This window comes from Podarcis melisellensis (assembly GCF_964234715.1).
Source record: "Podarcis melisellensis genome assembly, chromosome: 1".
NCBI classification, from domain to species: Eukaryota; Metazoa; Chordata; class Lepidosauria; order Squamata; family Lacertidae; genus Podarcis; species Podarcis melisellensis.
Window position 1 is genome coordinate 77,137,601 of NC_138528.1, and position 27,671 is coordinate 77,165,271.

Here is a 27,671-nt window from a genome sequence, read left to right on the forward strand (position 1 = left end):
GCGGAGCTTTGCGGAGGCATGTGGCGGGCCCGCAGCGGTGGGGGCTGCCGCTGCCGCCTCTCTTTCCATCAGCTTTCGCGGCCGCACTCCTTCCAGGCGGGCCCGGAGGGCGGAGGTGGGATATGGCTGCTCCGGGGAGGGTAATGGCCTCTTCTTCCTTCGGGTTCTTTCCGCGGGGCGCGTAGCTACTCTCCGGCTTTGCAACCTGTGGGAGCTCAGGTGGGGCGGGGGGGTGGGTCGGCCGGCGTGACTGGGGGCTGGTGGTGCCTTGCCAAGTTTGAGGGGGCTCGAGGGCCCAACCCTGGAAAGGCGAGCCCTCGCCCCAGCAAGGGCTGCTGCTTTTTTTGTGGGGCGGGGGATCCCGTGTCCTTTAAGCGAGCGCCTCGTCTGCTTGCCAAGTGCCACCTGCCCCCTGACTCAGCTTTGCTCGGCTGGCTCCCCGTTTCCCTCCTGCGTGGATGTTGCTCTTGGAGTTTGTACCATGCCATTCCTGCGTTGGCTGAGGGTTGGAGTTCAAGCGTGGTTTGGCACAGCTGCAAGCCGGCCTTTCCTTTCCTGCTCTGGGGTACAGGAGCGAAGCTCCTTTCGCTTCTCTCGCCCATCTTTCCTCCCCCTCCCCCTCTCCGCCTTTTATGAAAATAAGTTCCTTCAAAAAGTGCTGGGCGGAGGAAGGAGGAATGCGATTTTGGGGGAAGAGGATGACTGCAGACTGCCCCCAGCTGCTGAGTGAGCATTTTTGCACTGGCTCAAAAGTGTGTCACTGCAACTCTAAAAGTAGCATTTGAAATCACAGGTCTGTCTTATACAGGTGAAATGTTACCTTATCCAACTGTTATTTTTATTCCCTGTGGATAACAGTAATAGGAGAATAGTGATAGGTTGGCCTGATAAAAAGGCATTTTGGTTGTTGTCCTTTACTCTGCTTTACCTAATTTAAGTGGCCTGGAAAAGTTGGCTGTTAAAGAAAACTTAGAAGACACTTACAATGACACTCAGGGAAGGGTTCTTCTTGATTTTCTTTTTCTTTCAGGCATGTTCTCCCTTTAAACTTTATTTTTAAAGGCATAGCACAAATTACATGCTGTATCTCTTTAAATGAATTGACTGTATATAAGTGGAATAATATGCTCAGATATAAGAGAATTGCATTTAGAATTCTGGTTTGTATAGTAATACTTCACTGAATTCTAACTTGTGATGTTTTTTATCCAAAATTTTATAAATTGTGGCCAGTCTGAACCAGTGCATTTATTATTTTTCTGCACAGGTGCTGCAGTTGACTCAATCTGCTGTGCAGACTGGTATCCCAAAACTGATAATGGGGCTGCCAACCAGTGCCTAGAGTGCAATGCTTTGTGGCCAATTTGCAAGCATTTTGCCACAAGTCTGTCTGGATGATACTTCCTTTTTAATTCTGAGCTCAGTGTCTAGGATGTATAATGGTCCTATGATCATAGATCTTGCATTCCATTGAAAAACTTATTGAGGTACAGTAACCATATTGGTTTTGTGTTCTTGTATATTCATACAGTAATTTATCGAATGGCACAAAATCAGGGCAGGGGATCCCTGGAATTTGCACATGGGTGAATGTAACACTTGTTCAATTGGCAGCAGTTTCTGATTGGAGGATTGTGGGAATTCCTGCTGGCTACATCTGTGATTGTCTGCATTTCTATCCAGGAATGTCAATATGTATTTGAGTGATGACAAAGTAGGATTGCCTGTGTACACAGAAAATATTGTTTGTAAGAGAAGCTGCAAGCAGTTCATCCAGCTCAGCAAAAGTGCATTATGAATCCAAATTGAAGACTACCCTTGCCCATGCAGCTATAGTGGTACCTCGGTTTAAGAACACCCCTGTTTACAAACTATTCGGTTTAAGAACTCTGCAAAACTGGAAGTAGTGTCCCGGTTTACGAACTTTACCTTGGTCTAAGAACGGAAGCCGAACGGTGGAAGGGCACCAGCAGCGGGAGGCCTCATTAGGGAAAGCGCGCCTTGGTTTAAGAACTGTTTGGTTTAAGAACAGACTTCCAGAATGGATTAAGTTAGTAAACCGAGGTACCACTGTACTTTGTAACAGAAAAGACTGAAATAATTCTTTGCCTTTCAGCTGGCAAGACTCATATATCTGCTTTCTAGCTTGGACCCCTTCCCCACCCAAGTAAATTTCCAAGCTGATTTACTGCTTTGAGCACGATCCCTGTTTCTGATCCCTGTTTCTCACCCCTCATTCATCTGTATGTTGGGCTAGTTTTGCCTTTCTTTTAACACATGGCTTGGCTGGCTGTCTTGTGCCATCTGGAGATGACTCCCTCCCAGAACAGATTTTCCCCACCAGAGCATCTGCTAGGAGATTGTGACACACTTAAGAACATAAGAGTCCTGCTGGATCAGGCCAGAGGCCCAGCAAGGCGCTCTGTTCTCGCTGTGGTCAACCAACCAGGTGCTTAAGTCCCAAGCTGACTTAAGTGCAACACTTCTCTTCCCACTTGCGGTTCCGGACAACTTGGGGCCGAGTTGCATGGGTTGATCTATAAGGCGTATATTGTTGTTATGTTAATTGCCCTGACTTGTGCCAGAAGGCTGGACTAAGCCAGAGGTCCAGGTGGCTCCCTTCCAACTTCATGGTTTGTATTTAAGAGGAACTTTGAACAATGTGGTCAAGGGTTTCTCAAGAGATCTTTGCATTGTGATTAGAAGCCTTCCTGAAATATATTGGTTAATATCAGTCATGCCTGGGGGGGGGGTGTTCACAAATGCATACATTCTCATGTGCTTTAAAAAAGCTTGCAGGACAAGGATGTTTGTTGGATTATTTTTTTAGCCTATTCATATCCCTGGCCTTTTGAAACTGCCAGAAACCTCATGGATTTTTTTAAAGAGAGAGTGAGTACCCTGCTCTGCATGTAAAAATCTGTGGTTTGCAAGGTCAATTCACAAGATGGCATGCCTCTAAAGCTATATTGTTAGTGTACACAGGCACTCCCTTCACAAAAGATGAATGGGCTTAATCATCTCTCTCTAGTTCAAGTTTTTAAAGTATTCTGAAATTCCTTCAGGCTTTGAAAAATCATGTTGCTGCTTGTGATTAGTTGTGTATTTTTAATTTCTTGCTCCTTGTGATCTAGTGTGGGGCCTGGGAGAAGAATGTGCAACTTCTGAAGATGTACTTCTCCCCCCCCCCACCCAGCACATGAATGTGCCTCTTAGCTATGGGGTGAAGATAGGGGGAGAGAGAGAGAGAACCTTGCCTTCATTTTGTGCAGTTCATTTAGTCATGTAGTCACAATGGCTAAAGTGTTGGCCTTGGACATGGGGAAACCCAAGTTTAAATTCCTACTTCTGTGTCTGAAGCTTGGGGGCCAAATTAGATGTGATACTGGGGCATTTCTCTTCTCTCTCAAGGTAGAATAAGACTCTGAAAGTGACATGTATGTTTTTTATTGAGAATTGTTTTTATTCTTATGACCATTGTTCTGTGTAGCTCTGAATTGTCTGCACTTGCCAGACAAGGATTTTAGGCAAAGAAGGGTCTTTTCTGACCCTACCTGGAGATGCCAGAGATTGAACCCAGGGTCTTCTACAACCTACACACAAAAAATGCTCTGCCACTGAGCCACAGCCTTTCCCTGCATCCTGTTTCTATAAGAGTGCTAAGGTGTGTATTGGAGTGTGTATGTACATTTGCAAGCCAAACACACACTCTCCTTGTGTTTAGAATCTTTTAAATTGCATTTTATGGTTGAGTCTTATCATCTCATGCAATACTTTTTTCATGAAGTGGGAGCCATAGAACATTGGGCAGTGGTATAAGGGTGGCTAGCAAGAGTTCAGTTGATAGAGCACGAGATTCTTAATCTCAGGGTTGTGGGTTCGAGCCCTGCATTGGGCAAAAGATAGATAATTTCTGTCAAACAGCTTCCCCCTGTACTCCTATTCAGAATGGCCTCCATCCTCCTACACACATCTGGTGTTCAGCCGCAAGTCTGCTTTGCAGAAGCTGGGGTATTTTTGTACTGTGATTTTTAGACACTCATATCTAAAAGTCACAGTGTAGCGCTAGAAAAAAAAGTTTCATTTTAATTATTTATTAGAACATTTATAGCACGCTGTTCGAGTACACCACTCAGGTGGATTACAACATATTAAATGACAATTTCCAAAGAAAAATAAAGCCATTACGAAAAAGATGGGTCAGTAGTTCTAAAAGAAAACCCTACAATGTTTGTGTGATCCTCTTAAGAACAGCTTTTAAGAGGTGTGGGGTCATACTGTATGTCACAAGCATAATTTTTAAGGCTGAGTCTAACCTTTGTGTGAGGTTCTACTAGCAATCGTTTTGTGGAGAAGAAAGATCTTTCTCTTGTGTGTTTACTAGTCAACAGGGCTGGGTCAAGGCATTTTGCTGCCTGAGGCAATGGACAAGATGTCACTTCCCCATTCCATGTACAGAAGCCAACTGGGCTGGCACTTGAATTAGACAGGAAGGCTATCTATCCTTCACTACATAAGAAGGCTAGAAGCTGGTTTGGGGACATGTGGTACACAGCTCTGTCTTCCCCAACACTTTGACCCCATCCACAGCTTCTGCTTTCTCAGGTGGATGATGAACTCTGCCTAATCATAGGGCCAGGGCTGTGTGCTGCTAGTGTATATATTTGCATAACTAAGAGAACGAGAGAGAATTACCGTCATACCTTGGGATAAATACGCTTCAGGATAAGTATTTTCGGGTTGCATTCCACGACGACCTGGAAGTAACGAAGCGTGTTACTTCCGGGTTTCGCGGCTTGTGCATGCCCAGGCGGTCAAAATGACGTCATGCACGGAAGCGGCAAAACGCGACCTGCGCAGTCGCGTCTGACGTTCTATTCAGGATGCGAACAGGGCTCCGGAACGGATCCCATTCACATCCCGAGGTACCACTGTATTATCTATTCCCATCCTACGAGACACACCAAGGTAGGCTGCAAATGCTCCACCACAACCAGCTTGGCCAGAAAGCAACCGACTGAGGCATAGATGCATTCAGCAAAACACAGGCACCTAGAATTAGAACAGGTGGCAGCGGTTGGAGAGAAGGTGCTGAATGCAACTTTCATACTGTTACAAGGCAACAGAAGCCCTTTCTAAATACTTTCTGTTGGAAAGATGTTTTAGTATACAGTAGCAGGCTATTTTGGTGGGGTGCTACTGAGAACACAGGACAAGGAAGATGTGGTGGCCTCAAAGTCTGGCACACCCCTTTGGCAAACAATATAATGTCAATATATTCAGCTGCTTGTAGGAGCTCATGTTCTACAGCAAAAGTCTCGTGGTTTTTGTGTGTTTTGTTTTTCTTTGTAAGATTCAGTGATTATCCTCATATTGCCACAAGCTAAGCTTGTCATAATCCCTCGTAACTTGGGCCATAAACACACCAAGTTTCCTATTGATTGTTTTAAGCCAATGAGGCAATGTCTCTTAAGGTGCGCTGGTGAGTAGAGGAAGTGGGGTATTGATATTCCTTATGTGCTATGGATGAAGGGACTATTTGGGTGCTTGGGGAAAGATGCAGCTATTGGCATTCCATATACAATAGGGGTGGGAAATCTGGCCCTTCAAATGTTGTACCACAGTTTCCCCTGGTCTCTGAGCATTGGCTATGCTGGCAGGGGCTGATGCATAGCTATCAACTTTTCCCTTGTGAGGAATCCTATTCAGAATAAGGGAATTTCCCTTTAAAAAAGGGAAACGTTGACAGCTATGGGCTGATGGGAGCTGGGAGTTCAACAGTATCTGGAGGACCGCAGGTTTCCCACCCCTGATATACAGAGCATCACCAGCAGCTGTAAGAAAGGGATTCCTGACTTTCTTGGCGCATGGGAGAAAAGTCTTAGCTGGTTCAGGAACCCCAATATGTATATCTGTCCTTGCTGCTACCTGGATGAAGCTGACTGCTTTGCTGTCAAACCTAAGTGTGCCATCTAGTGTGGCTGGAGCTGACTGCTGGAGGTGTCAGCAGAAGGCTGGTTTTCAAGGTGTAGCAGCTGATCCTTGCCAAGTGTTAACCTTAGAAAGCAATGGCGTAGCGGGTGCACATGGGAGCCCCTGGGCACTTGTGCCTACAGTAAAGTATCTAGACCCAGCCCCTTTGTGACTGCATTTCCCTCCATCACCTGACAAGCTGTCCCTGAAACTCAAGCAATCTTCAGAACCGCACAGCTTGTGATGTTGTTCAAGGCAAGGTTGCAGAAAAACTTGAAGATGTCCAAGGCTGACTTTTCATCATATTCTAAACCACAGGTGTGGAAGTGCAATCTTACAGATGTTGTTGGACTCCAGCTCCCATCAGCTAGTATGGGAAACGGCCAGGAATGATGAGAGTTATAGTCCCAATGACATCTGGAGGCCACAGGTTCCCTTACAGCTGCTCTTTACCCATGCATACTTGCCTGTCTTTCTGCCATCTAATGATTTTTGCATATACCTCTCTAACACACACACAGGAAGTTCCCTTGAGTCAACAAAGCTTACTTTTGGATAGATGTGTATCCACACTTAGGTTGCACTCTAAGCTCCCAAAGACGTAACAATATCACATTAGTGCTTGTTCCTGCTAAATAAAGCAAAAACAGTTCTTTTTGAATTAATTTGTGTATTTAATCTACTGCTTTTAGCATTTTAAATTCAAAACAAATAGATGGCTGTTACATTTTAAAGCTGTAAATACAGCTCTTCTAATTCATATGCATATACTTAAGATAAAATGAAAACCATGTGGGTTTCTAGCAAATTGGGCTAAATGGTTGATATTTCAATTGGACACATGTAGCATCAACATGCAATATTGACTTTCCCCAAGTGTATTTTGTTTCAGCTACACAGACCTGTGAGTCACGTAAGCTTTGCAGCACTCAGCAGCTTGGAGTGCTAAAGTGCTCCTATGTCTAGACATGCCAGCAGCATTCTCCATGTGTTTGTATTTGTGCCAGCAGTATTCTCCTTTAATGATAAAAATGAACTGAAGAACGTGCATGCCTTTTTAAGGCAGTTTCTGATTATCAGGCACCTATTAAAAGTACAACACAATTTGTAATCTTTTTTTTTTTTAAGTGTGTCAGCTGACCTGTCAAATTATTCCCACCTTTTTTATTCTGTCTTGAAAGACTCCAGAAAGGGCTGATTTATATTCTCTCTCTTTCCCTACCCCCACCCCTACTGTTGCAGGACCAAATAGCTCCCTCTGCTATTGGGAATGTCTTTTGCAAGTGCTGATGGGGTAAGTTTTTGTGGGGGAAACGGGTTTGGTACCTGCCTGTATCAGGTTCTGGGAGATCAGATAAAAATATATGGAAAAGCGTACACAGGAAGACAGTGCTTCAACAGGAAAACTCCACTATGTGATCCCTTAGACTCAGAGATCTTGTATGAGGGAATTCTGGCTTGTTTAGAGAGGTAAAAGAGATACTTTGCTTGAGCACGAGTATTAGCTCGGAACAGCATGAAGTGGAGTAGAGAACCTACATTAGGGAGATCATTTTACACATTTGTGGGTTTGCTTCAGAATGCAAATTCAGCAAGGTTCCACACCAGTGCCATCTCTGAGTGTGCTGGTATAATGAACAAGGGACTAGAGCAACTAGAAAAGGTTACAACATGTGAGGCTTTTTAGTTTAGGAAAAGGGAAGAGTAAGGGGAGGGAGACATGATAGAGGTATTTGAGATTATGCATGGTGTGGAGAAAGAGAACTATTTCTCTCCCTCATAAATACTAGAACCCTAGACTTTCCAGCATTCAGCTCCCTTGGATAATTCAGGTTAAACAAAACACATAGTTAATCTATGGAATTCACCCCTGCAGGCTTAGTGACCCCCAACTTCAAAAGGAGGCTGGACAAATTCATGGAGAATAAGACTTATCAATAGCCACTAGCCAGGATGGCTGTGTTCTGCCTCCAGTGTCATTGGACCCAGCTGCCAGAATCCCCAGTTCAAGACACCTAGTGCCTTACAAGTGCTACATAGTAGGGATGGTTGTCTTTCACCGCTGCTGGTAACTGGCAAGAAAATTGCCCTTGTACTCTTGATAGTTGCCAGTTTCCCTACCTGTGTTTGCCAAGGATATTGACTGCTTGTGGGTACATGTAGTTTGCACCATTGCCACGAGGAAGTGAATGTTGGGCACCCATGAAGTGATTTCACGAAGCAGTCAAACTTCAGCATGCAGCAGTCTGAACTGGCTACAGTAATGTTAGTGGTGACATGGAAGGAAGATGGCATGAGTTGGAACACTACATCAGCGATTTTCTTTTGTGATTATAGGGTGTGTGGGGCGGGGAAAGTCCACAGTCAACAAATGACTCTTGAGCTATGTAAACAGGCTGCATCACAAAGATGCAGGAGCCCGCGTTCAAAGTGCACAGCCAAAGTTCTCAGCTGGTGGCATTCCTTTACAACTGAATATGCATCCCTTGGGTTCAGAGTTTGTGTGCACATGAGTTCTAATAATTCAAATACTGCAAACTTCTTTTTAACGTTCCATTGCACAGGCGTAAGAATGCAATGCATCTGTAGCCATGCTCAGTATTTTTCTTTTCCCCATCTCCACCCCTGCAATTGTATCAAGATTCCATATTTTTAGAAGTGCAAGGTGTGCACCTCTGTTGTATATGTTGCTGTCCCAGACAGTATACAAAATAGCCACTTAAGGTGGTTACAGTACTTGAGGCTAATGGAAATATGTTCATTGAGCAAGAAGCAAGGCGAGGTAACAGTTGCAGACAGCAATTTTGATTTACCCAAGGCTGTCAGGTTTAACAGAGAAAGCACGTAGCTTAAGATGCGCACAGTTGCTCGTCGATCAGACTGATGTACTGCCGGAGTCTGAACATGGAGTGCACTTTTCTGTTTAGTACATGGCAGCTGGGAGTTTCATTACTGAGAGAACTGGCACTTGCAAGACGAATATGAAAAGCTTTACTATGGTGAGCCAGTTTGAGATTTAATTTTTAAAGGGATGTTCTAGACATCAAAGGTGGAATTCTGCTAATGAGTCTTCCAACATGGATTTACCCCCCTCACCCTCAAATTGACTTGTGGGAGGAGGCTTGGAAGAACCTCCAGAACAGTGCGGGTGGGGGGCAGGAGATGGGGGGGGGGGTAGTTCCATGAACTAATGCGACATCCAATTCCTCCCTAAGCCAGGTTTTTGTAGCGGTTTAGATTTTAACTGAGAAGTGGGCTGACCGGGGCTGTTGTGTGCCAACAGCGTTGTGCATATAGCACAACCCCCCTGCTGTTGGCCTAATGCTAGTTGTAGCATTGTATCAGCATCGAGTTCATATCCAGGATACTGCAGTGTCACTCTAGCATTGTGTGGCAACTGCACAAATAATGATCACAGTGGCTGAATGTGGGAATGCAATATTGTTCAATGCTGTTCAGCGAAGAGGGATGGTGGAGGGCAGGGTTTGTAGCGTGACGCCATCCTAGGGGAAAGAGCAGAGTGAAGAAAGGGGTGGCTGACGTCAGCTGAGATCCAGACGGAGGCTGCTTTTCCTTGCCTGTAGATATTAAAGCAGAGTAACTAACCTGTGGCCCAAATGTGCCTCCAACCATTTTTTGTGTGGTCCCCCAATAATTTAACTAAAGGCTCTGCATTTCCTAAGGAATCTGAGTGTAGAAAGGATGTGATTGGTGTCAGCTGGAGTACTGACTGGGGCTTATGCATCATCTTAATGACTTTTCAGTCACCAGAGTCCTGCTATGTCAGCATACACCTTGCAGCCTATGTCACAGTAGAATACATAATAAGGTGGTTAGGTTGATTCATGAATGATGGTTTTCTTTTTCAGTGTAGCTGCATTGTGAAACAACAGAGTATGCACATCTCGTCAGCATTCACAAACATTTGTGCATTCAGTGTCGTGGATAAACTCTATAAGAATTGCAAACAGTTCCAAACACATCTTGGTGTAGCAAATTCTGTAACATAGTGCTAGACCAGGGGTAGGCAACCTAAGGCCCATGGGCCACAAGCGGCCCACGGGGGTCATTTAACCAGCCCACAAGCCGAGCCGCCCACTCAGCGGGTCCCTGTGCACTGCACTAAAACAGCACAGCGCAGGGACTCGCTTCCGCTGTGCCTGAAATCGTGCATGCAGAGACACCAGAAATCGCGTTTGCGCAGACGCTGGAAATCATGGGTGTGCGCGCTCACGCACGTGCACAATCCAGCCCACAGAGGGATCTCCGCTGGAGTGAACTGGCCCAGGCAAGGTAAACCTTGCCGACCCCTGTGTTAGACCCTCTGTTTTGTAGCATAGTTCTTCTGCAATCTAATCCTATTCATAGTCGCTATGAAGTAGAACTGAGCCAAATGTTCACAAGGTCTGATTCTTAGATTGAAAGGAGTGATTCTGAAGGGACAAAAGTATTTCTTGAAAGAAGAGTGAACATTCATCAATCCTATTCCTTGTGTTTAATACCTCCTGCATTTATAAGCTTGTCAAAAGGATTTGTTATAGCTAGCATTTCATGAGGCTCTTAGGAAATATAGTTATTTTTGAGGGTGAAGGCACAAGTTTCATCAGAGGCTAATAGCAATATGCATCCTTCCTGAGATGGGTCTCTTTAAAGTGGGGATCAGCAACTGGAGACTCCTGGGCCAAATCTGGCCTCCTGAGGGGTGTTACCTGGTCTGCCAGTTGCTGTTTGACAGGCAGGGTAGTGGTACTGGTGTCTGCTGAAAAGGAAGCTTTGAATGATGAGGAATGGATTAGTCCACCCCATTCCTTCTTAAAGTGGCCCTCCTGTAGGAGTGGTTACTGAGCAGGCTTTAAGACTACAATGGTAGGGTTTTAGGGACATTTTTGATAAGTGGCTAATTGTTCTTTTGGCTGCCAAGTACCCTTTTGCATCCAGCCCTGCGCTTACATTCACAGAAGCTGTTGGCTGGTGAGAAAATGAAGGATGTATTTGTTTGGGAGTTGCACAGCTGTCCTGTGGGAGAACAAAACATTTAAAGACAGAAAATGGAGATCTTTAGTGTAGGGTGTTGTGCTGACGTAACCAAAATGGTCAGAAACATATTTCCTGTGTGTGAAAAATTAGAAGAGGCTTCAGTAAGAACTAGACGTGGGTTCTCCCTCCAGGCAGAGGTTACTGTCACTGCCAAAAGTATAAGCCAATGAGCCCAGGCCTGAAGGAAGTGGTGGGATTCTTATCTATCTTCAGCTCTACATTATTTGAATATCTTCTCCTTGCTACATTCCTGTGCCCTCTTCAATTACTATTATTTCTATTGACACATATTCTGTCTCTGATAAACCTTAGTTGTTGGTTGTCATTATCATTGCTAGAAAATTGAGATTTGAAATACAGTACAGTCGTACCTCGGAAGTCGAATGGAATCTGTTCTGGAAGTCCATTCGACTTCCAAAATGTTTGGAAACCAAGGCGTGGCTTCCGATTGGCTGCAGGAAGCTCCTGCAGCCAATTGGAATTTGTGGAACCCACATCGGACGTTCGGGTTCCAAAGACCATTTGCAAACTGGGACACTCCCGGGTTTGCGGCGTTCAGGAGCAAAAACATTCGACTCACAAGGCATTCAACTTTTGAGGTACGACTGTATTTTAAAGGTAGTCCCTGTTCCTTTAATTTCTGATGTTCAGAATGAGTGTAGGTATTTACAGGAACATAGGAAGCTGCCTTAAATGGAGTAAGATCATTGGTCCATCTAGCTCCGTATTGTCTACACTGATTGGCTGTATCTCTCCAGGATTCCAGACAGAGGTCTCTTCCAGCCCTGTGTTGTAAGTGCCAGGGATTGAACATGGGACCATCTGCATGCAAGGCAGATGTTCTACTGCTGAGCTGTGCCCTTCCCCAAAAGATATTATTCATGCACAAGAGGTAGGTTGATGCATGATAAGTCTTGCAGAAAGCTGAAGAATTAGGAAGAAAAGCTATGGATGGGAACCCCAAAAGTAATCAAGTGAGAATGGGTTGCTTCTTTTTCTGTAGCAGACTATGACAACTTCATCCCATAAGTTGTTACCGTCCTGTTGTGCAGTTAATTTCCTTTGAGCCTCACAAAGAGAAAAATCAAATTGTGGGGAGATCACCCTCTGCATTTGTAGCAGGGTGGATATAAATAAATATCAGATTTTTTTTATTTAAATCAGATATTTTTAAATTTAAATTGGATTTTTAAAAATAAAATGCTTTTGGAGGAAAAATCTTTCTTAAGATGGTTTTCTATTTAAGTTACGCTATAGTCCAAAGGCTATTCACCAGGAAAGAAGAATTCGTTTTTAATTATGTAGCATAAGGCTTTATATGCAATGTTTAAAATTTTTGGTAAATGAATTCCACTAATCCATTCACAATGTCATGCTCTTCCAGAGGTTTCTGTAAGGTTATTTGGGGCAGTTTTTCTAACGAGAAGATATTATCACAGATGCTCAAAAATGTGAATTTGTGTCTGTGGAGATAACATGCCTTTTATTCACAGGAAAAATGTTATAAAATAAACATACAGAGTTGAGGGAAAAACCCATTGTTCCTTTGCAAATTTATACACACAAACCAACCCCATACCTCTTAAATGCTAAGTTCCAAGAGGTTCAATGAATAGATTGTTTGGAGTGGAATAGATCTGCACAAGTAGCTAAGTGTGAAGCAGTAAAAATGAAAATGCAACCTTGTGAGCAGAGTACTCCTCAAGTCTTGGGATCTTTGTGTAATAATTGTGCGAGTCAGTTGCATATCTGTGCAACTCAGATTTGGGGCAAGTGCTGAAGGCACTTCAGGGCTGGCAACCTCTTCCCAATCCCACTGGGTTCCAACAACGGCAGTAACACTTAACTGTACAGAATAGGCACCTGAATGTAGAAGCAAATCCAAAGGGGTGGTGGTGGAAATAGTAACTGGGATCTGTAAGTCCATGGCGAGACCTTGAAGTGCTTGCCTGTCAGCTAATAAGAGTTCACTGGTTCCAGGCCCTTCTTCCCAGGGCTCGCCTGACATTGTCCAAACAATAAAGCCTCTACCCGGAACTTCAGTCCTGCAGCAGGAATCCCTGAAGTTCTGCTCCAGTCCTTGGTTCCCCTTTTCCAGCTTTCCACCAGCCTGTTTCTCCTTGGCCTGTTCTTTCTGCAAGCCTGTTCCAGCCTAGGCCTACCAACTGTATCTCTCCTCCCCACCCCACCAGAGAAAGGAAGGCCATCCTCGCCAAAGCCAGGGCTGCTGGGAGATATAGCCCCTATAAACAGTTAACTTATTGAACCTCACAATAATTTCATAATTATCTGTCTATGTATTTCTAATAGTATAACCAAATCAGTAATTTTTGATATAACTAAAAACTACTCTGAAAATTTATTATTCCAAAAATGAAGCCTTATATACCAGCAAGAATGAGTCTTTCTGTAAAAAATGATTTAAATCAAGTCTTACTGACTAGTGATTTAAATCGTGATTTAAATCCACCCTGATATGTAGTACTTTTCCCTCTGCGTTTCTTCTTCTTCTTGCTTGTTTGAATGCAGTCTTCACCCAGAGGCCACTGGGGAACCGAGCTTTGAGTTGGAGCTTTAAAAAGTTCTCCTAATCTGCAACAGTGTGTGAAAAGCAAAGAGCTTCTCGGTCCTCACATGGAGGCTGCGCATTTACAATTTCACTTGTGCCTTTCACTCCTGATTAGGCCCTGGAAGGCAACAGCCCAGTTTCCAGGCAGGTTTCTATTCCTTGGAGGCGTTTACATTGACAGATTTATTGTCCAATCCTGACTTTTATTCGTGGGGTTTGGCAGTTCATTTTTCTTTATATTAAACTGGATTGTTTCAGATATTCCAAATGAAGTGACATTTCATAAATGGAACTTCAGCCTTGTAATTTTTCATGCGGAAACCTTCAAAGAGCAGTGCAGTCTACCATAGCAGCTTCTAGAGTGTTTGGGGGGGAACAAAACTGTGTGTGTGTGTGTTGGGAGGGTGGGGAAGGAAGGAGCAAGAGAGAACATTGCTTTGAACAATGTTAAGCTTGACATTTGCAAAACCTTACATGCACCCTCTCTATTAACATGTGTGAGGTTTCCATAGGCCTCATATATATAACCAAGGTTTTATTCCGGTGATGATATTTGCATTGTTTTGTGAAGGTTGAGTGCTTTGTTGTCAGTTGTGCATCTGGGTTGTATTATCAATCTGACTTTCTATAGTTCTCCTTCCCAGACATAAGTGGCAGCATTATGAGTGTTTCTCAGATTACCTTTTCATCTGTCCAAAACATGGAGTGCATTGCAGAGGGCTCTTCTGAGGTATCTTCTAGGCCAGGGGTTGCCAAACTCTTGTCTGTGGACCTGGTGGTCTGTTAGTTTCATTCAGGTGGTTCATGGTCTGTTTCTGGAAAATGCTATTAAATATCATACAGCATCTAGCACAGCACAATTGCTACAGCAGGTGGAAAACCATTAAATGGTCCAGCAAGACCCACAGGAATTTTCAAGTGTGTACCAGTCCTTGCGAGAGAATATCCATGGGTAAAGTAGCAATTAAGAGGAGCTAGGTATGGGAAACCTATTTTTGAAAAACACGTTGTCTCTAAAATTCTGTTGACAATAGACCATAGTATATTTGAATGTGAATTGCACTGTGGTTCCTCGCTATCCTGCAGTCAAGTTGACTGGGTTGTCTGCTGGTGTATTTTTTTTTCCTTTTTGCAGGAAAAAACCAAGGGCAAGAATGTCTGTGTTAATGAAATGGAATTTTGATGGTTGGGGGACTATGTAGATCAGTTGCTTTATGATAAAAAATGACAAGGAAAAGCTTTTCTAAAAAGATGCTACACCAAGGCAAGACCTGTTCTGTTGTAATGGCAGTGGGGGCAGGTATTGCAAGGAAGTGGTGTTACAGCTCCAGTCTCCTTGCATCTGACAAGACAATTGCCTTCCTTAATCAGTTCATTACCTCAAGGCTTGTGCTACATTTGCAAGTGAAGCTGAAAAAAATAAAGCTACAAAATGGAACAGCAGCCGGGAAATGCAGGAATGCAGTGGTTTGGGGAGGAACAGTATTTGAATTATTGAGTGAGTGAATGGTGCTCTTACAGGATAAATAGGCTGGTGTGGCACGGTATTAGGGAAAATAAAGCCAAAACAACAACAACCATGATGCAAATTTTTGGATGCTGTTCTCCTGTGCAAATTATCATCTACTTATTTTTAACTTGTTTCCATCTAGGCAAACAGTGCCTAGAAAAAAGTCTAGTGGTGTCCAGGAAGTTCCTCTTTCATTGCTAAGGAGATCACTTTAGAGGTGAATGAACTAGGAAGCCAGGGAAACCAGTTGAACCATCTCAGTTGAGAAAAACTTGAAAAGGCAGCTGGGACAGTCAGATGTCACACAACTTCCATGTGAGTTGTTTCCTGACACATGCCAGTCTCTTCAATAGTGGAGAAAATCAGCAAGAGGGTAGCTGTTTTAGTTCATTTGCATCAAAAACAACAACTAATAAAAAAAAGCCTGAGGAATAAAAATATTGCTAAAGGAACACCAGTTCATTGACTACAATATATAATAAAATGTCAAACATTTTATTTTATTTTATTTAACTCGAAGCTGCCAGAGTGGCTGGGGTATAAACAATATTATTATTATTATTATTATTATTATTATTATTATTATTATTATTATTACTAGGGTGAATTTAACTTCTGAACATTTATTTTGAAGGGAGAAGGAGAGTGGTTGCTATATCTGAGATAAGGTTTTGACATTTTTTAAACTCTGACTTCAGGAAGGCTCTCCCAAGTTATATGACCTGACCTACCAAATCAAAGGATATGTGATCTGGTAGTATTGGAATCCATTTAGGCATTACACAGCTGCCATGATTAGCAACCATCAATGGCCTTCCCCTCCATGACTTTGTCAAATCCTCTCACAAAGCTCTGCGAGTCAGTAGCCATCACTACATCATGGAGCAGCAAACTGGTGCCTCAGGTTTTCTGAACATCTTTTTCTATGAAACGCTTACCGGCTTTGTTGCTCAAGGCACAGGAAACCATGTACTCTGTTAGCACAATGCCCTTACTTTAGTGCACAATGGCCTGGAGTGTGTAGGCTGATCTGCACTGGGTTTGGAGTACAAGAATTTAGCTAGATGGTCTTCTGGCCACTTACCAGTCTGGTTATAAGCGATTGCCAGCTAACATGATGTCCTGCTTCCCAGGAGGTGGCAAACTAAGAAAGGTCGCTGGGAGAAGTTAACTCTGCTTTCAAGTCTCAATTTAAAAATCTAAGAGTGCATGTGACAATTACCTCCAATGTTGTGAAGTCAGTCTGCCTCTGAATACATATGGATGGGGTCACAAATGGGAAGAGTGCTGTTCTGTTCATGTCTTGCTTGTGAGCTTCCTAAGGACATCTGGTTGGCCTCTATGAGATCAGGGTGCTGGGCTCAATGGGCCCGATTGAGCAGGGCTTACCTTATGCTGTGCATGGGATACCAAAGAAGGCTTCCCTCCTGATGCAAATAGCAGCTGGGGGAGCAATTTTTGTCAGGACCATGGCAGGGGCAGGATAAAACCACTTCCCCCTGCTATTACTTAGATAACAACAATGTGCAGGTTAGTTGCATTCATTGTCCTCTCTGTCCTATAGCATTTCCTTATAGATTTTGTTATTGAACATTACGTAAGCACCAGCCAAGCCCTTCCCCAGTACATGCACAGTTTGATCCAAAAAGGCAGATGATGCGTTTTTGGAAATAATCCACCGGCAGCAAGGGCAGATGTTCTGTAGTATTTTTGGGCCTGAGTTATATGACCGAAAGATTACTGCTTAGTTAAAGGCATGCTGTAAAGCTGTTCAGGGCTATTTATGGTGTGCAAGAATTAGATCTTTTGAAATGCTCTCCCACATCCAGTATAACTTTGGCTATGAACGTGTAAATACACTGCACTCCGCACAGACGTTTGAAATGTTTTGTGTCGCTAATAGATTCTGCAGTGTTGAGCCAAATTCCTATGCACTCCTCTGACTTTTCTTTTAGCGCTGCTTGACATCCCATCTCCCAATGCAAATATTGATTCTGCTTGTTGCTCAACATGAAGTCCTGATTGTTTTTGCACATCCTGTAGGAGTAGATCATTTCTGTATTTGAAAATGGATCATGGGTGCCTTACCTTTATGGAAGGTACTCACTGAACCAGCGGAATGTTGATGACACAATTACAGGAGTAGGTCAGTTATGCATGTGAAAATGCACCATTAGTTTCTATGGTGGGTGCTTGCTAGCTGCTCAGCTGAGGCACGGAAGGCTCCCTTCGCCTCTTTGGGTTCTAGGGTGGGTCTTTCTGAGGGAGGTACATTCCGGCACCTTTTTCTCTAGGGGGAAAAAGCACTGATTGTGAGTTCTACTTAATATCACAGCTCTAGATTTCACTTACTTTGGTGATTTTTATTTTAGAAATGTTGACCTAGTTAAACATTCAGAAAAAGAACAAAGGTTGTCAACGCTATAAATACCTTGAAAAGGGAGCATAAAATTAATGGCATAATGGAGCACAAAATTAAATACAGCCTTCTGAAAGCTATGTTTTGTTCCCGAACTATTAGTGCAGATTGACTTTATCGTGCAACCATAAATGGAAAAGTTGTCAAATTGCAAGATGGAATTCTCTTGGTCCTAAGGGGGAAGGGGAGTGCAACCCAGTGGAAGATCACATGCTGCTTTAAAAAATAATAACAATTTGTTTTTGGGTTTTAGGAACAAGGATCATAGGATACAAATAAATAGACCAAGTTATCTCATGCCATTTGTATATCACAAAACTAGCATAATTAATTTTCAGTAATATCTGCAACTTAAGTGGTCAATGTGTAGGTTCTTGGTTCATGAATTGATTTGAACAAAAACAAAGGGGAAGCAGGCTATAACAGAAATAAGTGAGAACATTAAACATCGCATAGCTAAACACCCAATCAGGAGCCCTTGTGGTTGTGCTTAGATTAAGTATGAGTAGTAGTCATTTTTCCGCTTATGTTACCAATGAAACAATGGTTTATTGATGAACATAGGAGGGAGGCTCAAAGTGAACATAATTTATGTTTAAATTTAAATTTGGATCAACCAGATTGAGCCAAATGCTGATGGGGGAGGCGTTGTTCATTTTCTGGAATACTGGCATGTTATGAAATTTTTAAAAGCGCATCCTTTTTATACAAAAGGTGCCAGGCTCACTCCCTGGCATTTTCAGGTATGGCTGCGCAAAATCCCCTGCCTGAAAAGCCTGGAGAGCCTTTGCCAATCAGTTTAGATAGCTCTGAGTTAGCTGAACTCAGTATAAGCAGCTTCCTGTATTGCTAAAGGCCAGCTTCCAGTCAGAATACCCACGGAACTGTAGGCCAAGTTAGGGTGCATGCCTCCTTCCACAGTTGTCTCAAATTTCAGTGGTTCACAGCAAAATCTTCAAAAAGAAGATCAGAGGATGTAATGCCCATGCACACTGTAAACCCTTGTTTCCAAGTGCAGGCCTGGTGTTGAGCCTAATGTAAGACTAAGCTGTCAATTTAACTGTGTCCAGCAGTCAGATCGCTTGCTAGTTTTTATATCGCTGCTTCCACAAAAGAGGCCTTAATGGGAAACTTCTACCCTCATTAAGTCTGCAAAGACTTGTTCTATTACTCTTTAAGGCTGAAACATTTTGTAGATTGATATTCAAGCCTGAACACTGTGCTTCTGTTCAGAAACATAATCTCCCCATCACCCTTTCTACACCCACCCACACCCAGGGTATAGTGGACTAACTTCTGCCATATAAATTTGTTAGACTTTAATGTGCTACAGGACGCTTTGTTTTTGCTGCAAAAGGGTAATATTGGTACCCCAAGCCTCTGGAAGTTGAATTCAGGATTTGTCTCATGCAGTGATTTATTCTTCTGTTTAAGACACTGGAGCGACTTCAATGCAAGAAGGCCAGATGTCTTTTTCAAAGTCTCAATGCAGCCACAGAGCAAGTAGGCCCTTCTTGCATTGTAAAAGTTAGTACATCTTAGTGTTTCTCCTATAAAGAAAGAATTTAAAAAGTTGCTAAAACCATGGCAGGGTGGCAAGCCTGTCCTATGTTATTATTGTTTTATTAAATTTGCATCCCACCCTTTCTTCCAAAGGAATCCAGGACAGCACAAAAGTGAGAATTAAAAATAAAAAACTACATAAAACAATTTAAAACATTCAAAGAAATTTAAAATGGTCATAACTATCTAAAAACATGTAAAACAATCACACATATAGAGGAGTTTTCAGAAGTCACAGCTATAGTGAGTGGGCTACCTGTCTCACACATGAGAATAAAATAAAATCCTGCCTCTGTCTTGTGATGAGGTTAAAGGAAGGTATGATATGAATACAGCTTCCAAATGGATTATATCGCCTATGCAGAATATTTTAATCCTTCATTATATGATTGACATATTTCTGGGCATCTGAATTTGAAATACTTTTTAAGGTTTTGTTTTAGGTATTAACATCCCAAATCTGCCTTTTTAAAAAAAACTTAAAACTTTATGGAAGCAGTGTGATCAACTCCAAAGAGAGACATGAACTATCAGAATTATGGGAAATGGAATGAAAAAATGCTTTCTGATAATAAGATATTTAATACAGTGCATGTTTCCCAGGTGTTAAGGAGGTGACCTTTCCCGTGGTGGTATAATTCTGCTCCCTGACCAGCAGCAAAATTCATTCTGCAGTATTTTAGCAAGGAAGCAAAAGATCTCGTAGGCCTTATTTATGTTCAAGTGTAGATTTCAAGATGAGCAAAATGAAAATACAGTGGTACCTCAGGTTACATACGCTTCAGGTTACAGACTCTGCTAACCCAGAAATATTACCTTGGGTTAAGAACTTTGCTTCAGGATGAGAACAGAAATCATGCAGTGGCAGCGCAGCGGCAGCAGGAGGCCCCATTAGCTAAGGTGGTGCTTTAGGTTAAGAACAGTTTCAGGTTAAGAACAAACCTCCAGAATGAATTAAGTACCTAACCTGAGGTACCACTGTACTTGTGATGAGGTGCTCAGGCAGCTTTTTCTTTCATGGGGACACTTGGCCTTCCATGGCCCATCAACTGTGGAGGTGGCTGAGCAAGAGTAGAGAGAGGTAGTAGTAGATTGCGTTACATGGTGGTTATGTTAATAATACTGCTTGTAGCTGTTAATATTTCTAAGAATTTTTCTTTAGAGGTCAATCTAATCTTAAGTAGTTATTCACTGGTCCCACAACTATGAACTTCAATGGTTCATTAATAAATTTAATCCAGACACCGCTTTGGCCTGGATACCTTGGTCTCAATAGCGGACTCCTGTCACATGTTTTTAGACCATTCTGTCACTTGGTCTTTGCCAACCTGGCGCCCTCCAGATGTTTTGAATCACTGCTCCCATCAGCCCAAGTCATATGCCATTCTGTTAAGTGTGCTAGGAAAGTAAAGAGGAGTGTTCCAAACTCGAGAAAACTACCATTGTTGAAGTCACTTGTGGCCGTTTGTCTTCTCAATGTGTATAGCACACCAGTGTGTGGTAGCGGGACCCATAGAAAGAGAGGGCTTTTGCAGGCAGCTGGGTGAAGGCCTGGAAATGTTTTGGAAATGACTGGAAAGTGTAAGTTTGTGGTGTTTTTTCTTTTCTTTTGCAGATGTGCTACTTAAGACCCGACAGCAGCTTTTAAATCTGGAGCTACTATCCAGAGAAGTTTCGTTTCCTTCCAAGGCAGGCCTTCAAGATGTGGACAGCTGTTGGGTCTTTTCTGTTGATCTCCTTATGTGTGTCTGAAAATGGCAGCTCCATCTTAAAGGAGAGGGGGGTCCAGGTAACACATGTACATCTGCTCAGCAGTGAAAAGCATTGCAAGCAAGCTTGTAAAGGCCCAACAGCATCAGGTAAGATTACCTCACCTGACCATAAATCTTTTCCTTTGGGGCAGTAGGCGTCTGCTTAGGTCTTTCACAGCGTTTGTGATTATGGCTGCTACATATGCAGTAGCTAAATGACTTTGCAACCTTAGTCAAATTGAAAACAGCATCCGTTTTCCAGGGACTGCCTTTTCTCTATTTCTTTTTTACAATTTTACAATGCAGCAAGCATAGAAGAGCCTTTGTGTGTAACGCTAGCAAGGAAATTGTGTTGGATTACTTAACATACCCTTCAGCCAGATGTCTCTATTTGATGAAGTTTCACATTCTTCTGTGTCCTTGTTGCCCTGTTACCTGAATGCCCCAGAGATCCTTGGAATGGATTTGCAATCCAGTTTGACATGAGCTTCACGGGTGACTTAATCAAACCCCTTGGAACTTTAGGAGCTTCTAGACTCGGGGTGACTAAATTATTCCCCCCAGATGTTGCTGGACTACATCCCTGACAATTGTCCAAGCTGTCTGGAGCTGTGGTGAGTTGGAGCCTGACAACATCTGGAGGGTCACAGCTTTGCCCACCTCATTCGAGGCTTAAATCATCCCTGACAGATCCTCATCAGTTTCCCTATTTAAAGGCCGTAAGGGAAGAGGACTTCAGTTTCCCAAAGCAACTTTTCACATTACCTAGCTTTTATGGATGCTGCTATAAGTTAAGAAGTGGTTGGGTTTGCTTTCTTGTGCCCCCCCCCCCCCGCCCCCTGAAGCTGCTTATCATGCCCCTACCACGAATCTTCTCTAAGTAAAATGTGCCCAGCTTCTTACCTTGTCATCGTAAGACACAAGTTCCAGTCCAGCATTGTCTACTTCAGGGAGGTTCTCCCAAGTCCTCAAATGTGAGCCTTTTCCTAGTTTTCTTGCTGGAGGTTTTCTTAAATGACAGTTCAAAGGTCAGCCCCAACAACATTCTGCATTCAAAGCACATGCTGTGTGGCTTAGCTTTGGTCCCCTCCCTCATGGCTGAAATGCAAGTCTTTGTAGCTGCCTTCTCCTTGTATCTTGCTTCTACTTTTTATCTGAAGGGACTTGCCTGGAGCTTGTAAGCCAGGGGTCAGCAAACCTTTTCAGCAGGGAGCCAGTCCACTGTTCCTCAGACCTTGTGGGGGGCCGGACTATATTTTGGGGGAAAAAAAAAATGAACGAATTCCTATGCCCCACAAATAACCCAGAGATGCATTTTAAATAAAAGCACACATTCTACTCATGTAAAAACACGCTGATTCCTGGACCGGATGTAGAAGGCAGTTGGGCCGGATCTGGCCCCCAGGCCTTAGTTTGCCTACCCATGTTGTAAGCTTTCTGTCCCACTAACACTGTTTACAGCAAAACTCTTATTGTAACTGGACCCCTTTGAATCCTCACTCATTACTTGCACACTAGCCCTTATCTGTGACATTATTGTCCTTGTTTACTCGTTTTTTCAGGGAAGCAGTATAATATTGTTGACAAATTGTTGCAGTCTAGTATTTATGCTGTTCATTTCACAGATGATTAGAGCTTTGTAGGAGTTTTAATTTGTTTTAGTCTATTTTATTGCAGTTTTCATTCTCTGTATGTTTTAAATCACAGTTGTAAAATTTTGGTAATGATTTTATTGTTTTGTCTTTTTTTTGTAAACTGCTTTGAGGTTTTGTTCTTCAATCAAGCGGTATGTACATTTTATGAAATAAAATAAGTAAAAATGTCACCATACTAAAACTCTGCTAATAGGATAACATGTGATTCATTTTATACCAGTGAGAGTGATGATCTTCCTTTCCTGTGTGATATTCTAGGTAATCTCTACTGCTGGTCAGTGCTGTATCAGAGCCACTGTGTCCTTTTGCGCTGTCCTCAGCTGAGTGCATGTCAGAACGCCAGCACACAGGATGTTAAAGAACTAATGGGAGGTAATTTGGATTCAATGGGACAGCTCATGATTAAAAAACCTGCTGCTGCAGCAGCTATTGCTATTACTAAAGGCAACATTCTCTTACCTCACCATCCAGATGTTTACAGTGTTTAAAGGGGGCTCTATCAGATTTCCACAAGTTTCATTTGAGAGGTAAAGATTCTTTGGATGTGATTATAGGCTATTTTGCCAGACTGATTATTTATATTAAAAACATATACCCCACCTTTCTAGGCAGAATATTCAAGGTGTCTTAAGACAAAGCAGTCTAATGTAACAATATAAAGTATAATATTAAAAAACTGGCAACAATTAAAAACTGCAGAATCAGAAGGACAAAAAAAGCCAAGTAGAGCATTAACTAAAGGGAAAAAAAACCCTTCCAAAAGAATACAGTTTTCAGCATAGCAGTGCGCAATGAAGAAAATACTCTGAGGGAAATATTCCATAATCTGGATTCCAAGATAGAAAAGGCTCCCCACCCCACCCTAGGAATGCCATGCTCTTTCAATCTTCCCATCTGTGGAAGCGTTTCAGTCTGCCAGGTGTAATGATTCCTCCCTCTCCTCCCCCTGCACATTGTTTTTCTTTTTTGGGGGGGTCTCCCAATCCATTTTCAGTGTGCAGAGGAGAGGGGAGAGGTTCTTGTTCATGGCTTCCACTGGCAGGGCTGGTTAGGTGAATCCCTTCCAGTGTCTAACTAAGAAGAGTTTAAAGAAGAGTTTGGATTTGATATCCCACTTTATCACTACCCTAAGGAGTCTCAAAGCAGCTAACATTCTCCTTTCCCTTCCTCCCCCACAACAAACACTCTGTGAGGTGAGTGGGGCTGAGAGACTTCAAAGAAGTGTGACTAGCCCAGGGTCACCCAGCAGCTGCATGTGGAGGAGCGGGGAAGCGAACCCAGTTCACCAGATTATGAGTCCACTGCTCTTAACCAATACACCACACTGCCTTTCCAACTCATGACCAACTCATGAATCCTAGAGAAAGTTAGCTCAGTTAACTATGAATCTGATTATTTCCTGGGGAGTGGCAGAGGGTGGGATCAAGACATCATGGTCTGCACCACCAAAGGCCTGTGGGTGACTGAAGGGTCCGCCTGCCTTCTGATGCTTGGGAGGCCAGCAGGAATTGAGGATCATGAAGCAATCCTCCTGTGAAAAGGGAGGGAAGTGGGGGCTGGCACTGTTAGTACTTTGTCCAAGGTCCCAGCAAAACCCAGTCTGACAATCCTGCCTGACACAAGGCTCGGAAATGAAATTGTGCGGTTTTTAAACAACTTGATTTAGATTGTCCCCCTTTTAAAAGTGCCTCTACCATTCCTTTTCTGGGTGCTCTTTCTGTTTATCCTTGCACCCTTGTTTCCCTGAGGAAAGGAGGTAATATTGGCATTCTTTTCCTGTTGGTTTACAAGCCAGAAACTGGAGGCTCTGTGTGTAATTGGAGTGGTTTTAGCATCCGTAGCTAACACTGGATTTTGCAACAGCGGAGTCTTCTGCTCTAATTGCAACTGACACCATAACAAAACGAAGCATGTTAGGAACTGGGGAATCAGTCTTGTAAAGGGTGTGAGAAAGTTCTGCTGTACATGCATTTTTGAAAGGACAGCTTTTCATGCTTGTTTCTGGCCTTTAAATACTTCTCAGGAACTTAGCTGCTATGTTAAGTTGAACAGGTTCTTGCAGCCAAGAGCGAATAGTTGTGACAAGAAATACATTTCTTTATTTTCTTTCTGATATTTAGCTGAGTTTGAATTTTGATCCAGGAAGGACTTCTAAGATGTGTTTTGTGCTTGAGTAACAGAAGGATAAACAACTGGTGCCCCAGGAGCTCAATCACTTCCTTGGAGACATTCAGCTGTACACCTCTGCCAACTTTCTCTTGTGGCACAGGCTAAGGCTAAGTGATTTCTAAAAAGTCTTCTTCCCTTGTGTGAAAGACAAGGCTCTCTCTTTTTTATATGTACATCTTGTGTGCCTCAGCCACTCCCTCGAGCAGACAAGACATGAGGTGTAGCAGGTGGGTCTCCAACGAAGTCTTTGTTACTGTCCCCTCTGAAGAGGAGGTTAAAGATCCCTTGGCTTGTATGGGAGTCAGTCAGTGGAACCAGTCCTTCAGCCTTTGTTCAGTCTTTGCAATATGGCGACTGCTTTAAAAATGTTTCATTAATCATATGGGGATGGAGCATGGTTATATCGGAGTATATGCAGCATATATATAAAGCTAACTGGTGGTAATGAAGCTATGCTACTGAGGATGTTTGCTTCTGTCATAACTAGTCTAAAAGATCTATGCAACCAATTATTTAAAGCAATATCTGCTCGCTTACTGCAGGTTGTATTTGGGGTGCGTATTATATGTGTCAATCTATGCAATTCTATAGATGGAAATCAATGATGTATTACAGCTGGTAGATTCTATAGCTCTCCTTCACTGTAAATGGAGGTGGCACCACAAAAGTACAACTCCTGGGACTCTTTTATCGACTGCCATTTGATCTACTCTTTATCTGCAGCCCAATCCTGATTGTGTCTCTGGTCTTTTGTTTTGTTTTGTTTTGTTTCTGGCCAGAATTTGTGATCCGTAAAAGGAGAGATCATGAAGGAGCCCTTCAAACAAACAACACAGGAAAGTCTGCTGGAGCGCAGGAGCTACTGAATAAAACAAGACTTGCTGAGACAGAAACAAAAGTGCCTCTTTTGCCAAAAGCTCCAGAGAGGAAGGTAGCAGAAGGTACTGCAGTCAGCACAACTACCACTGCCACTTCAACGATCGCTGCCATCTCCAAAGGTAGAGCAATAGCCATAACGACAGCTAGTAACGACGTAACCACAACTCATGTTAACACAACTCTTGGCATCCCAAATGTGACTTCTGGTCCCAGCACTTCCCCTCAGAAACCATCGTTGCCTCCCACACCTTTCCATTTAACTGAAAGTGCTATTACTGTTAACAGTACATCAAGTTCAAAAGGGGCGCAGACCAGTAAGTTAACTTTGGGAGTTGCTAAAACAACAGAAACTCCTCCCAGGACTATTCCTACTTCTTTTGCCACAGCAGCAAACAATCCAGTGCTTTCCACAACCCAAAAAACAGGTATGGCAACCGGCACTCTTGTACCAGTGAACTCTAGCAGTGTTGGAAGCAGCTTAAGAAGCCCAGTAAACTCATCTTCAAATGCAACCACCCAGAATCCACCAGCTTCAGCCACCCAGAATCCACCAGCTTCAGCCACCCAGAATCCACCAGCTTCAGCCACCCAGAATCCACCAGCTTCAGCCACCCAGAATCCACCAGCTTCAACCACCCAGAATCCACCAGCTTCAGCCACCCAGAATCCACCAGCTTCAACCACCCAGAATCCACCAGCTTCAACCACCCAGAATCCACCAGCTTCAACCACCCAGAATCCACCAGCTTCAGCCACCCAGAATCCACTAGCTACAGCCACCCAGAATCCACCCAGAATATCTCAAACAACCAAGAGACCAGCCACAGTAGCAACAAAGTCAGCTGAACTCACAACAATTGTAAAGACAACTCCAGATAGGTTAACGCCTCGTGTGACTGCAAAGGGTGCTGAAACCACCACCGCTGCAGAGCAACCTGCGAGTGCTACGAGTCAACCAGTGCTTGTCACAACTTATACAAATCCCTTGTCAGTGTTTGCAACGAAAAGTCCAGTGGCACCGCCCAAATCAGTAACCATAAACCAAGGCCAAGATCAGCAGGACACAGGTAGTGAGGGTAGCTATCGTCCAGTAGATGTTAGTTTGCTCTTAGCAGTGCTTCTGTTTGGAGTCCTGTTTTTTGTAACAATTGTAGTATTGTTTGTGATACAGGCCTATGAGAGCTACAGGAAGAAAGACTACACCCAAGTGGACTACCTAATCAATGGGATGTATGCAGACTCAGAGATGTGAAAGCAATAGCAATCCAAAGCCACGCATTCAATATATACATCTACTTCTTGTGGGAGGTCCAAAGCCATGGGTGGCTTGTCTTTCAGTTCCCTGTTCTGCCTATAAGACCAACTGAAAGTGCTTCCAAATAACCTTTGGTGCAATGTAGGAGAAATGCCATGTATTCTACTTCTAAAAGTATTTTTTTTTTAAACCAGCAGGTTGCCACTGACATATTATTTCTCAGTTTTTGCTTCTGTTGTGCCAGTTTTGTTTTGCCATTTCAAAGAGGGGCTAATGCTGCAGGCAGCCCTCCTCTGAGGACTGTGGTGCTTCCTAGGCTCCTGTTCCTCAAGTTCTGTTGATACCCTGCCTATCCCTGCATAACAAAGAGCAAAAAGGGGCTGTCTCTGCCTGCAAGGCACTGTGTTGACTGCTGCCAGTCCAGATGGGTTACAGAGGACTGGCAGCATTGGTGCAGGTGGCAGAACCCTAAAGAGTGACAGGTGCAAACCCCCCCCCCCCTTGGCCTAGGTGGCGACCCCTTCCATACGGTACGTTTCCTTTTTTCTGCTTCCAGCTACAGCACTGAACCAGCTGCGGGAGACGCTGCTGGCTTGAGATGCAACCTTAGGAGCGATGCTTGTTGGCAGGTTATGAGTTCCGAAGTGTCTGGACGGAAAGCTCTTTAGAACCGTGAGGCATTCCTAATGTTCCCTGTCAGGGGCAATGTTGGCAGAACAGGCATTTTATTTCAGTGAGCTCCCTGCTTGTTTAAAATGTGTGTACTAAGCCATGTTCATGCTGTGCTGTTTCCTAATCGTGACTGTTCTTCGCTGAGGTGCTTCTGCATCTTTATATGATTTTATTTTTGTACCCACCAATAAATGAGGCCCTGGAGGGCATGTAAAGGTT

General features: G+C 43.3%; 1 protein-coding gene across 2 annotated transcripts; it reads left to right on the plus strand.

Annotated features, from left to right (window-relative positions):
* On the plus strand, nucleotides 1-27,671 carry LOC309374560 (uncharacterized protein C11orf24 homolog). Of its 2 annotated transcripts, XM_081919576.1 has the most exons (5): nucleotides 20-140; nucleotides 7,216-7,267; nucleotides 20,687-20,930; nucleotides 22,736-22,849; nucleotides 25,426-27,671. In XM_081919576.1, exons 3-5 carry the CDS (start codon nucleotides 20,774-20,776, stop codon nucleotides 26,775-26,777), a joined length of 1,623 nt encoding a protein of 540 aa, XP_081775702.1. In that variant the 5' UTR covers nucleotides 20-140; nucleotides 7,216-7,267; nucleotides 20,687-20,773; the 3' UTR covers nucleotides 26,778-27,671. The 2 variants fall into 2 exon arrangements, with proteins under 2 accessions (XP_081775701.1, XP_081775702.1); XM_081919575.1 differs by lacking the exon at nucleotides 7,216-7,267 and having other exon boundaries at nucleotides 1-140.

What these genes read in the sequence shown, in the direction of transcription:
- LOC309374560 (XM_081919575.1), top strand. Translation starts at nt 20,774, where the DNA reads ATGTGGACAGCTGTTGGGTCTTTTCTGTTGATCTCCTTATGTGTGTCT. An exon ending in TAAAGGCCCAACAGCATCAG is followed by an intron (nt 20,931 to 22,735) that starts GTAAGATTACCT and finishes GTGATATTCTAG; the next exon opens with GTAATCTCTACTGCTGGTCA. An exon ending in TGTTAAAGAACTAATGGGAG is followed by an intron (nt 22,850 to 25,425) that starts GTAATTTGGATT and finishes GTTTCTGGCCAG; the next exon opens with AATTTGTGATCCGTAAAAGG.